This window comes from Buteo buteo, chromosome 17 (genome assembly GCF_964188355.1).
Source record: "Buteo buteo chromosome 17, bButBut1.hap1.1, whole genome shotgun sequence".
Classification (NCBI taxonomy): Eukaryota; Metazoa; Chordata; class Aves; order Accipitriformes; family Accipitridae; genus Buteo; species Buteo buteo.
The window spans coordinates 618097-632048 of NC_134187.1; the positions used below are offsets into that span (position 1 = coordinate 618097).

Consider the following 13952-nt stretch of genomic DNA (forward strand, 5'->3'; position numbering starts at 1 on the left):
CATCCCCTCTGTGCATGTTAATCATTAACGTGATTAACCTAGTCTGGTAACCCAGTTAGTGCCTAGAGTGCTGAATCAGTTTCTACTATTCACAGATAATTGTCTTTTTAATATAAACACACAGCGGGACAAAGGATAATTTTCAGGTTGTGTTAACTGAAGCCAGTCAATGTTAAGATCTATTACCAGCTTGGTTTCGGTGGCACAGTGGCCTTGCCACACAGAAGCAGCAGGAGGAAGCCAAATGAAAGAGCAACTTTTTAAGTCAACATCCAACTGAACTATTCAATAGTTGCTTGTTGTCTTACTGCTGCACAGAGATTTCTCATCACAGTCTCCCTTTAAAAGGGAAGCAACTCAATTAGTTGTATAAACCAAACCATTATTAACTGCAAACAGCCAGGATTAATGTGGAAATGAGCAACCTGCTTCATGTTGCAACACAGCCTTCCTAACACTATACATGGTGTTTCATGTGGGATTCACAAATACCATGCTGGCTGCCATAAATAACACAACACGGTACATGTATGTGCTTACAGTGAAATTCAGGGTCAGAATCACACCACAGACAGTAGCAAAGAAAAAAAGACACATACCTAGTGCACAGCAAAAGTTACTTTCAGTCCATGTTACCACTTCACAAGATAATTTAAATTTCTTTAAGCTTAATTTCACAGGTTTATGTTTACATTATTTTAATTTCACAGATTTAGGTTTACCTTATTTAAAGAACTAAATCTATATTGCATACACTATGTTTATTTAAAAACACAGATTTAATTTCTTTTTTGTAATGCCGAATTTAACAACCTGATCTCTTTTAAGACTCTGAAAGTCTGCCAGATGATGCGTTTGAGGTGGCATAGAAACATTGGACTGAATTTAATAGACATACGACTACAATTTACACAGATGGGTCTACAATGAGTATAAATTGCACTATTATGCCTCTGCGTTTGGCCTGCTGGATTAAGACCTGAAGATATTCAGCTAAACAGCACAAAGGAAGCAGCTGGCGAAAGGTGAGCTAAAACAGTGGGGAAACTGATTTAAGAGAAGAAAAAACAGAGTCTACACTAGACTTGATGAACTTCTTGCACGCCTTCATGCCAATTAATTTTCTTTTTTTTTTTTTTGGCTGAAGGAGAACAAACTTCCCCATCCCACTTCCTGAATCTGATACTGTTTTTGTTCAGCTTTGCTCTGCAACTTTGTCTGTATGTGTTTTTTTTCTGCTTTTATAGGAATGCAGATCATTTAATCCCTTCTACCCTTTCCATAATCTGGTATCTCCTAATACCTCTCCTAGCTCCTGGAACTATTACCTCTTCTTATCTAAGAGAATTAGAAAATAGTTAATTAATAGAGAATAGTTATTGACAATTTCTTACTTTCTTGAAGAAAACCTGTAACTTAAAAAAAAAAACCCACAACAACTTTTTGCGTTTGCTTTTAGAAATATCTTACAGATGGAGAGGAAGTGGAGTTCAAGCACATCTCCTGGCCCTCCTGCACGTGCTTTAATATAAAAGTTTGAACAAATGAATCACTACAGCTCTGTCGAATTAACAGAGAGGGTATTAAACACAACCTACAAAATACTACAGAATTCTTTACATCGCTTCACAAAGGAGAACTCATTTCTTTGTAGTTTTAATTTCTGTGGAGCCATTGCAAAGGATTCCTACCCTGAAAACCCTTCCTTGACAGGAGTCCTGTGGAGCCTCCCCCTGCCTAAACGAGTCCCATTGGTATCCAGCGCTGCCTGTGCGGAAAGGTCCCAGAGCGACAGCCAACACACAAACGAGAGGACAGCAGCTCGAGAACAGGAAAGGTAGCAAAGGGGAAGAATAAGTCTGGATTAAGCCCAGAGCTCAGAAGCGAGGAGGGTATGTGAGTGAGAGTTCAGAGATTTTCACAGCAGCAGAATTTTGGAAAGGTAATATTACAGATTTCCCTATCTTAAAAATACTGTGCCAGGCGGTTTGGTCTATTCTGACAACGTTGTGCTACTTATACAGCACTGGTGATTCGTCAGTCCATGAGCTCTCCCACTTCTTCCTTTGGAGATACAGGTGATAGCTGGCACAGGGATAACACAGATGGAAAGGTCTGACTCGGGGAGGCTTTGACGCGCACAAGGAAGCGTCATCCTTGGGACAGCCTGGCTCTCCTGAGAGGCACTGAGACAAGGAGACAGAATCAGACTGATCGGAGCCACAGAACGTGAGCACCCCGAGGGGAGACAGGGAGGGTGAAGTGATGCTGATTTTTAGGTGTCAGTGGAAACGTTTGAGACAACGTGATAAACGCATACAGAAAGTATTGCTCCCGCGGTCCCTTTGATCTGACCCAAATGTGTGCCGGCACTGAAAGGGATGTTCGCAGCCTCTGCCCTCCACTGCTGTGCTGGCAGTAGTGTCGGGGCAACGCAATGAGCCAGCGAAGGAAATTAAATTGGCTTAAGACTGGCCTGACAAAACAATAACTTGTTTTCTGCCAGGGCAGTTCCCTGAGCCAGCTCAGGAGGTGGCTGCATAAACGTGGGAGTTAACACAAAGGCAAGAGCCAGTGCACTGGCAGGATGAATGGAGCAGGGGGGGAAAGGGGAAAAATCAGCACTTATGGCAGCTTGAGGCTTTTATGAAATCACGTCCAGCAAAATGGGGGCAAATGCAGTCTGTAAAGAGAAAGCTGTGATGCCAGTGCCCTGCTGTCAAATACTAACACAAAAATGAGCTTGGACAACCAAAGTATTGGCTAGGGATGGGTAATCAGTAAAGGATGTAAGAGAAGATGATACAACATGGGGGGAGGTTTGAGATCTTAGGCTCCTTCCAAAACTGCTTAGGAATTCACAATGCTGAGAAGTGGCAGAGAACAGCAAAAGAACGCAACGGCTTATTCTTCCAGCACTGACCTGAAGGGCCACACATCCCAGCTGTCAACTGATGATGAGCCAAGAGTAAGGATCTTGGGGACAGAGTATCTTCAAGAAAAGTGACTCTTTCCTTTCATTCTCCTTTAAAATCAGGAGTGCTGCAGACAACTGCAGTTTCAGAGTCAGGAATTTAAAGGAAACCAAATCAAACCAGCCAAGCAGCTAACCACCCATCCGTCTACCTAGATCAACCGACCAAAAGTAAAACACATAAATCCTGTGGCCAGCTGTTTTCTGCAGGAAATGCAGAATACATAATACATAAAAATAACAACGTTCCAGGTAGGGCTACTCAATTTTTCTAGTGAAAAGCGGAGCTGAAATAGAAGCTTCATGGGGACTGGGGAAAAACAGGCTTGCTGAATGATGTAGAACATAAGTTATGAATGCTAAGCTTAAGAAATACGTAACAAACAACTGTCCAAGTAATAAAGCACAACTCATCAGCTCCATAAGCTTTCTAACTGTATATGGTATAACTTGCTGCACTCTGCAGCTGTCTTTGCCTGCAGCACATCCTTTAGTGTGGGGATTTTCTATTATTTCTTTGAAAAGCACTTAACCAATTTGGCTTGCTACCACAATAATACAGTAGGTAAAAAAAAGAAAAATATATTACTGTAAGATAAATGAAGTCCACTGAGCTCTGTTTGCTATATTCCTTATGTAGCTTGGATGGACTTTTTGGTTGGAGGACATCAGTGAATTAAATAATTTTTAATATGATGAAAAATCTCAGGGGTCCAGCTAGCCATGGCTTAAAGGCTCTCAAAATTTGGCTGAAAGACATGAAAAGATGCTGGCCAATAAAGAGCAAAGGTAAGTATACACAAAATCAGTGACTAGAAGTGGAAGAACGTTCAACTTTGAAGTAGGGCTCTTTTTTAAAGGAGTCGGCACAATTAATCACTGGGACAGATTGTCAGTGAAACGAGTGGCTTCTCAATCATGGTGTTCTCTGAAAGCTACGCCTTTAGAGAAACAAAGTATTAGGATCAGCACAGGGATGAACAGGGGTAACGGTTTTAAACTAAAAGAGGGCAGATTCAAACTAGATATAAGGAAGAAATTGTTTACACTGAGGGTGGTGAGACACTGGCCTAGGTTGCCCAGAGAGGTGGTCGATGCCCCATCCCTGGAACCATTCAAGGTCAGGTTGGACGGGGCTCTGAGCAACCTGATCTGGTTGAAGATGTCCCTGCCCATGGCAGGGGGTTGGACTAGATGAGCTTGAAAGGTCCCAAACCATTCTATGATTATAGGATAGGATAGAATAGGATGGGATGGGATAGAATGGAACAGAACAGAATAGACTATTTCAGTTGGAAGGGACCTACAACAACCATCTAGCCCAACTGACCGATCACTTTAGGGCTGACCTAAAGTGATATTAGTTAAAGGATATTATTAAGGGCATCGTCCAAATGCCTCTTAAATGTCCAAATGCCTGGACACTGGTGTGAGTCGACAGAGAAGATGCTCTAATGGTCTCTTCTGGCCCTGAAGGCTATACTGCCCTGACCCGACTGGGGCTGTGAGGAGCGTAAGAACAGCAGCTGGGCCAGAACAGCAGTCCAGTACCTTGTCTCCAACAGCAGCTCAGAGCAGATGCAAACAGGAGAACAGAAGAGAGGAAGCAAGTGATGGTTATTACAGAAAATGCTGTCCATAAGTGAGATTTACTGTTATCTCGATCAGTCAGAAACAGAGACGGTCTGCAAGGGTTGGCTGGAATACACTGAGGATCTCCACACAGCCTGCCAAAAGCAGAAAGATATACTGTTATAGGAGATTTGGGGGCGGGTGAGAGGTGAAGATCAAAAGAAGTGACAATGGAGCACAGATTTCATCAGTCTCTGGTGTTGACTTGGAAGACACTCCCGTGCACAATGAAACTAGGATTTAAATTATTTTCTTCACGTTTGGCTTCTTCTAGGAGTACGCTGTTACTCTGGTAACACTACCAAGTGATTTTTTTAAATTTAAAGACCTAAAAGACTGTGAAACTCTACTCCAACTGGTTGTAACATGGCAGCTACGAGCTACATACAGTATTCTAATCTCATATACTCTTCAAGATGCACTCCTTTGTATCTCAAAATCCTATGATTACAGTAATTGAGTGAAGGTGAGAGTCTGAAATTCCTCAGGTTTTATTGTCTTGTGGACAATATTATGGGCGTTCAGCTCATAGCAGGTGACAGCAGACAACAGTGATTCACTATCAAGAAAAAAACCTGACTTTCCCCAGAGATCTAGACAGCCAGAATGCACTTCATCAATACACCAGTGGAATACAAATTTCTACATGACAGTGATGAAATAGGACTCTAAAAATATTATCCAGAGGATGACAACTTGGATAGAGCAAGGCCTTTACATAAAGCCTCCAGATCACTAAACCTCCTTTTCCTTTCCAGCACAGCTCTGGCTCTGTAAAGGCACAATTTAATTATGTCCAAAAGTGGAATACGGAAAACCTCCTGGCTATGTCCTGTGATGAAATGGGAGAGCTGCATTTTGGGGCTCTAGGGTAAAATTTCTCTACATAGACACAGACATGAAATATAAATGTACACAAATACTAAAGCCAAGATAAAAGAAATTAATTCTTCAAAGCATTAACATTTTTTGGAAAGGCACAGAAAGATGCAGTCCTATTAAGCAGGTCACGTTGATGGGACTGAAAGAGCTTGCTTGTTTAGCCCAGGTAACAAAGATGGTGACAGGATGGGACACCTGTCTGCGACTGCGTTTGGGTTGGAGAGGTAAAAGCAGTAAGGAGAAAGAACAGTTAGAGTTATAGGACAATGCTGGCACAAGAACTAATGGGTATGAGCTGGCTGTGAAAAAAATGTAAGGTGGAAGACTGTGGAGAGCAATGACGAGTGGTAAGTGGCGTTCCTCAGGGGTCGGTGTGGGGACCAGCGCTGTTTAACACCTTTGTCAGTGACATGGACAGTGGGATTGAGCACACTCTCAGCAAGTTTGCCGACGACACCAAGCTGTGTGGTGCAGTCGATGCGCTGGAGGGAAGGGATGCCATCCAGAGGGACCTGGACAGGCTTGAGCGGTGGGCCTGTGCGAACCTCATGAAGTAAAGCAAGGCCAACTACAAGGTCTTGCACATGGGTTGGGGCAATCCCAAACACAGATACAGTCTGGGGGCTGAAGGGATTGAGAGCAGCCCTGCAGAGAAGGACTTGGGGGGACTGGTGGGTGAAAAGCTGGATGAGACCCGGCAATGTGCGCTCACAGCCCAGAAAGCCAACCGTGTCCTGGGCTGCATCCCAAGCAGCGTGGCCAGCAGGTCGAGGGAGGGGATTCTGCCCCTCTGCTCCGATCGGGTGAGACCCCACCTGGAGTCCTGCGTCCAGCTCTGGGGTCCTCAGCACAGGACAGACATGGACCTGTTGGAGCGGGTCCAGAGGAGGGACACTAAGATGATCCAAGGGCTGGAACACCTCTGCTATGAGGACAGGTTGAGAGAGTTGGGGTTGTTCAGCCTGGAGAAGAGAAGGCTCCAGGGAGACCTTATTGTGGCCTTCCAGGGGGCCTACAAGAAAGCTGGAGAGGCACTTTTTACAAGGGCATGTAGTGATAGGACAAGGGGTAATGGCTTTAAACTGAAAGAGGATAGATTTAGATTAAAGGAAGAAATTCTTCACTGTGAGGGTGGTGAGGCACTGGAACAGGTTGCCCAGAGAGGCTGTGGATGCTCCATTCCTGGAATTGTTCAAGGCCAGATTGGATGGGTCCTTGAGCAACCTGATCTGGTTGAAGATGTCCCTGCCCATGGCAGGGCGGTTGGAACTAGATGACCTTTAAGGTCCCTTCCAACCCAACCCAACCCAAACCATTCTGTGATTCGATGAAATTAGACAGTTTCCTGCTGGTGAAAGATGAGATTCCAGAATGGTCATGGAGAGAAAAATTATCTAACCCATTTGGGACAATGATAATCAGTTCATGTAAAGGATTCTGTAACACAGTGAATGCAACAGGGTGGTAATGGACACAAATTGATCCCTTCCTATCTGATGTCTTCCCCGGTGCATACTTGTGTGTGCACGCATGCGTACATATTTGTGTATTTTCAGAAGATTTCGGAGAATACTAAATACATTTCCCTCTATTTGCCAATGGAGGCCAAATACCTTTGATTGGAACATCACTCCCCAGAGGAAGCAGCGTTACTGTACCCGTCCCTGCTCCAGGAACACTTTCCTAACACTAACCGTGTACCGCTCTGCAGCCGGTTCACATAGGTTGCTATCAGTGCATGCTCGTCAGCTAATCGGCTGGCAGTATCCAGGTTGCACTGTAACCTAGTAGCAATGAAGGCAAAAGAGAGTAAACAAAACATAACATAAATACAAAGCAAATAATGAATGTTAATGAAACAAACAGTTAAAAATTAAAACAAACAGATGAGTAATTAAAAATGTAAATAAGTTTCCGCAAGTCACATGAAAAGGATACATTCTGCAGTTCAGGATTAAAACACAGATTAGGGAACATTTGGGTACCTAAATATGCAATGAATACAGCTGTGGAGCTTCCCTGAGCCTGCTGTCGCTCTGGGAGAGCGGGACTGCCCTGAGCAACACGATCAAAAGCATCAGACAGCCTCCGACTGCAGCAGTGACTTTTCCACCAGGATCTGCCGTCTTCAGGGAGCCACTGGGAACAGACTGCTGAGCACAACCAGAGCCACCATGGCTGGGGGGACTGGAGCCTCCAACCTGAACAGAACTTACCCTTCTGCTGTCAAACCACTCCAAAAATACCCCAAACCACAATGGGTTGCAGTTTTATTACCATGTCTAAAATCAGAACTGAAAGCGTCCAGTCTCTTCTCTTTCTCACATAAAACAGGTCCACCAAACGATAAAAAAACTAAAAAATTAGTGGTTGGTATCAACAAAGCTACTCTCTAACAGGGATTCATTAAATGACATAGTATTTTTTTTGTTTTGAGGACTCGCAAAAATAAAGCTACTACAGTTTTGAATACTTCTATGAATAAAGATTGAATGCAAGAAGTATTTGTCAGAAGTAATCCCACATAAATAACTATTTGTCTATATGGTCCAATTAAAACGTGCTGGTTTCTACCACGCTTGCAGCATCATCATCTCAAAAACCCTGAGAGAATACAGCAAAACAGTTCTTTTTTTATCCCAGGCATTGCACACAAAGGCCACAACGTTTTCTTCTCCAACCCAAAAGAGCGATATACCAATTCTGCTATGCTAGATTTCCTCCACATCCACATGAAGTTTTGCCTACAGGACTCCAGTCTGCTGTTCCACCACAAGAAATGGTGCGTGTGTAAAGAAAGCACCACTCTACTGGGAGACGAAAAGTCCCGTGCAGATATAAGATCAGATTGTTACCTAAAAAAATGATTCTTGAACATGTATCACTATTATTGTAGCATAATATGCATTGCTTCCTAAAATACAAGTGTACAAGAAATTCCATTTTTCATTTCTATGTCAGGTATTCAAGCTGCTCTTTCAATTGATAAACTGCAGTTAATTCCTTCTCCACACATGTCCAGGAAGTATTTGTTTCAGAAGCTTTTATAAACATGGCATTTATTGCTTTCAGCATCAATATACTGACACTGTGAAAACAGAATTCACATTTTTTAGACATACAAACTCTTTTCTTCTCTGTTATGTGCAGCAACATGTCAAAGAAGTCTGCCAGAAGCAGAATAAGACCTTATAAAAAAGAGGAAAAATGGAATTACCCACGTCAACCCCTCCAGGCAATGAGCAACCTTTGTAATAATGGGTTTGTAATAAGAAAGAGACTTAATATTAACCACTGCATGGAAGAATTTTTAAGCAATCTACACTTTGTGAAGCCTGACTCCTGGCAAGTGCTGAAAAGCTTAATTTTAGATATGCTTTATAGCAGGCACATTGCTGCAACCACAACAATTAAGATTCCAAGACCTTTTTCATTATAACTCATTACACATGCTCTTTTGAAAAGTAAAAAGCCCAGCAGAAATGACCACATTTTAAACTCAAAATGGCAATAGCTTTAACAATGATTAGCATTCCTGGTTTTGGAAGAAAAATAAGAGTTAGATTAAATTAACGTGAGTCTGAACACTCTTCCTAGCACGTATCTGATTTTCCAGTCACATTTGTGAACACAGGTAAGCTTGCCGGCTGGTACCCCAGCCCCCTTCAGAACATTGCTCAGCAGCCTCCAAACCTCAGAAAATCACAAAATGCAGAATTAAGGTACATGCTGACAACCTCCTCTCTGCCTCCTCCCAGGATGGCACTAAGATAGCCGGAATCCCTGGTAGGTATTCTGGCTGCTTTACTTTGTTAGGTGCAGCTATATGGAATAATGGAAAGAGTAAAGATACAGTCGGATCAGGTTTTTGACTACAGGAGAGCTGGAGAAAGAGGGTCACCAGGGGGGAAGCCCACTGCTCCCAATAAATCTATCGCCAAAAGTAGATGCATCCTGGGAAGAACAATTCATTGCTGTGTTTGGCAGGCTGTGTCAGCTACAGTGTACAGGTATTTTCTCATCGAGGAGAATATCTAAGTGTAGTGGGCAGGAGAAAGTGCAGGGCCTAGTGGCATTCTGTGGCTTGCACTGGGGTGTTGTAAAAATCTTGTAGGTATGCATGTTGCTTTCATAGAGCAAGGGAAGGATTAAAATATAAAAGTTAGTGTAGGTAATCCTGATCTGCAAAACTCACATAAACACAAGCTTCATGGTTCAACAGAAAGCATTAAGCTCATACCCACTGTCCTAGTACCTTCCTGGATGAAGGTGCTGCTCTATTTGCAAAAGGCAGGCTGCATTTGTCCCCTAAAATGGAGCCATCATGGCAGTGCTGGCTCATTATTCAAAGAAAGCAGAATTTAAGTTATGCTGACACGTACCTTTAACTCTCATTTCCAAAGGGCTTGCCTTTTACTGAGTTCAGCTCCTCTGGGAAAGCCTGAGAACTATGGACAAGCTTAATTCTTTGTAAACTTTGTCAGTATAATACCTACCAAATGTTTGTATAGCAGTTAGTGCTCATTCAAAGCTGCTGTAGCATGCTAATTAACAGCTAAGCAGCAGTGCGGATGGCAAAAAGTAGAAGCAATACATGACAGCGCTACTGACAGGACAGGAAAAGAAATCACCAACCTAGTACATAAACCTATACCTTAAAAATTTATTTCACGTTGGCCTCAGTTAAGGTGCAAAATTGTTTGGTACGTCCCTCTGCTTCCTTACCCCCCCAGCAATGTTCCCTGTTGCATGTAAACAACCCGCAACACCACCAGCCTACCTCCTCTCGTTTTCTTACGAGGCAACTGGCATCTCGGTAACATCACTACACCTGAACTGTTCCTGGTGCCTTCTGCTGCCACATGCCCTGCTTCGCAAGCGGGGATTTACTTGGAGGACACTCACGCACTGGAAACACCGAGCAAGGTGTGTGCTGAACCGGGGATCGCCTGGGCTAAGCCGGGGACCCCCTGGTCCAGCCCCCTCCCCGCTCCCAGATGGCTTCTCACCTCTCCCCATCACACCCCAAGGCTGCTGACTTCCCTCCTTCCCTCTCCCCACCTCGTCCAGGGATGTCTGACATGGTAATTCTGTATTAGCTTGCTTTCAGATGTTTAAACGTATATAATTCTTAACCTCTACATTTCTGGTGTTTTGAGGTTTAAGTTGAAGGCACTCTGTATTTTGGAACGCTATTAGGTACCCTTGATTAGCATTGTATTAGAACTGTTCTGAGGCATTTCATTTCTTTGGGTGAGAAAAAGCCCTGTAATGTCTCTGTTCACCACAGCCCAACTCCATCCTTCTTCATTACCCCTGGCTCTTTTCTGAACACCATCTCACCAGACCTGAGCTTCAACCAGCCCTGCTGCACCACACAACCATGATGCAGTTCTTGGTCACCAGGCACCAAGTTACAGCTCCCAAGGACACTCTCATACTCACAGGTGTTGATTAGAACAAATTCTCCCCTCTGGCCTTGATAAATGCAGTTCTGACCCTCTCTTCTCTATTCTTTTTTTCCTCAGTGAATCATTTGTACATCAAAAGGCAATTTTGGAGTAGCCCAAGCCAACTGTGAATGTGAATAGAATTTGCTAAATAATTTTAAGCAAAATGAAAAAACCAAAAACTTAGGAATCGCTTCTCCATATTGCTCAAGCCATATTGCTAGTGAACATTATGTGGACTTTCACTCTCCTGTTGAAGTTGTTTCATCTAACATGCTTAAGACATACTCTTTAAATTAAAGAAAATGTCTCCAGTCCACCCTTCTCCTCAATGGGGGATCAAACAGATGAGATCGCAGATGTTTTCCTAAACTGTTCTTAGAAAGTGTACTGCTGTACCACGTAACCTGGTCTGAAATGGATCTGCAGAACTTAACAAACCTCTAGACCCACAGTTGCCACCTCTCATCTGAAACCTCCATTGCTGAGAATTAAATCTGGTGCTTCTCCTCCCCCCTCCCCAGGTGGACACCCAGTCCCCTTCACTGATCCCTCGCCCACGGGGACCGCTGTTAAGAGCTCTGCCAAAGCAGAGCACTCTCCTTCTCTGGAAGGTCGAGCTGTCAACACCACCAGCTGCTTCTGGACTTGCCGTGCGTCTACAGCCTTCTTAGCCCCTGCTGTCCAAAAGTCAAGGCAGTGCATCGGGTGGACGCCACCGTGACTGAGTCATTGTCTGAGCTGCCCTAGATACGGCCCTCCTGTTACTACAAACCCCAATCACATTACCATCTCCTTTCTTGTGGGAACTTTCTTCATTTGCATTCAGTTCCTAATCCGCTACAATTCCCCAGATACTTTTCAGCAACAGGCCCGTCTAGTCGGTCATTCTCTACTTCTTATTCATGCATTTTATTTTCTGTCCCTCGAAGCTGTCTTTATTAATTTCATCTTATTGATCTACAGGACCATTCTGAATTAGAGGCTTGCCCTCTGGAGAATCCCCAGTACCTCCCTTGCATAGTGTCACTAAGACATTTATGTATGCCTGTTCCTTATTTCATTGTGCAAGCTGCCAAGATGTAAACCGAGTGATGCTGAACTGGGAACTGACCCTGTGGGATCCCACCTGACACATGCTCCCTCTTTGGTAGGAAAATATTGATATTTTCTTTCTCTGACTGCAATTTTTCAACTGGTGTTGCACCCACGTAACAGCAGTTTCAACCAGTCAACATTTACCTAGTTTATTTATGAAAATACCATATGGGATAGTGTCAAAAGCTTTATGAGTCAATACATTTTAAATTAGTGCTTCCCCCTCCTTCATGAGGCCACCCACCCAGGCAGAACCACCCAATTTCCATTCTTTGACATGATTTGTTCTCCACATAGATATGTCAGCTATTTTTATTCTCTACCCCTCTACGTGGGTACGGACCGATTGTTTTGTAACGTGTTCAGGAAACTGAAGGTATCCCTTTGACTTTCAGACACATACTTCAGCAAAAATACTTCTTTATATAGCCTGAGAGCAGAGAAACAGCAATGTCACCTCTTGACACCACAATGCCACCCCCTCTCCTTTCCCTTTTTTCTTTTCATGAGTAAAATATAAGTGGCTCAGTTCCTTGTCTGTGCAGAAAAAGGCCCACAGCCAGTGGTGCCTGTACAGCTGAAGGATGGCCAGCTGTTGGGGACAGGGACAATTTGGGGTGGTTAGGCTGCAGATGCAGCCACAGCTGTATTTGTGCCATTCTGCAATTGCCTTTAAAACCTAAAGTCTGGGAAAGTTCATTGTTGAAAAAACAGCCTTACAAAGTTACTTTTTATTTATCCTGCACTTTGAGTCATATCTACATCTTCCAAGAAAATTTTTAAACATCTCCCAGAATCGTGCCTGGCCCTTAACGTGGCCTGAATTCAGACAGCAGTCAAACACGCTGCTAAGGGCTTGTTTTGTTCTGCTTTTTAAAAAAAAAAGAATATATCCCTGGTAGAGAAACTCAGGACTATACTATAACCACAGAATCTTTTAGTTTTCAGAAGATGGTATCAAGGACAAAATACTACCTGCTCCCCCAAGTTAGCCACACACTATAACTGAATTCTTCAAAGCAGCATTAAAATGTAATTCTGTAATATGTTTTCCATGCTTTTCATATAACAGCCACCACACACAAAACCAGGTTACACCATGCAAAGCAACAGTCCACAGATAGCAAGAAATAATGTTAACCATGCTCCTTCCAAGGGAAGAAGGGAAGCAGTATTAAGTGGGAAGGGAAAATTGAGGGCAGAGGAATCTGCACAGAGCTGCAGGACACTCCTCCTTGTCCTTCTTCTCAGGGGTGATGGTTGAAGGTTTGGTTCTGGGTGCTCAGTCATGCCCGGGGCTTGAACATGTAACTGCACGTCAGTGAGAATGGGGTTTGAAAGGTTCATTGGCTCCTGCCCCAAATTCTACACACTAAGACTTGGCTCTGCAGCTTTATAAGCAACTCAATAAATTACTAAGGTATTTAAATGGTACTTTTGGTGTCTTAAATTAAATTCTGTTCTGAAAATCTACCAGGAAAGCCAAGTAAAATAGACAATTTATTTAAAATCTTGTAATTTACAGCAGGAAATCCCTGCAAATTTTTATTATGCTGGCTCACAACTTTGTAAATCTGGCTACTGAGAAGGGAAAGAGCTTTTGAAAGAGCTGTGAGGATATAATCTAGAGGGGTCTCTTGTTTTCTGTCACATTACTTTTCCCCATGATTGATTTAAATAGTTGTTAAGGTCAAAAAGGATAATTACCATCATTCTCTGCATACTACAGACGATGAAATTTAGCATAGTAATTTCTGAATCAAAGCCATGCTTCTGACTGACCTCCAGCACTCTGTTCAGACAGTGATGTAATCTGGCTTAAAGATTTAAAGTCATGGGGAAGCCACCACATTCCTTGAACACTCTGAACAACCTTTTAATTTCTTCAGACCCCTACCTCCAGCTGTCATATGCAG

The 13952-nt window shown here is 43.2% G+C and overlaps 1 protein-coding gene across 2 annotated transcripts in view; it reads right to left on the reverse strand.

Annotated features, from left to right (window-relative positions):
- The window catches only part of DTNB (dystrobrevin beta), a 205990-nt gene that overhangs the window by 80462 nt on the left and 111576 nt on the right, over positions 1-13952 (reverse strand). For both annotated transcript variants that reach the window (XM_075048827.1, XM_075048828.1), the window contains exon 12: positions 7183-7272. In XM_075048827.1, the coding sequence (XP_074904928.1) occupies positions 7183-7272 (90 nt within the window). The remainder of the gene's footprint in view (positions 1-7182; positions 7273-13952) is intronic.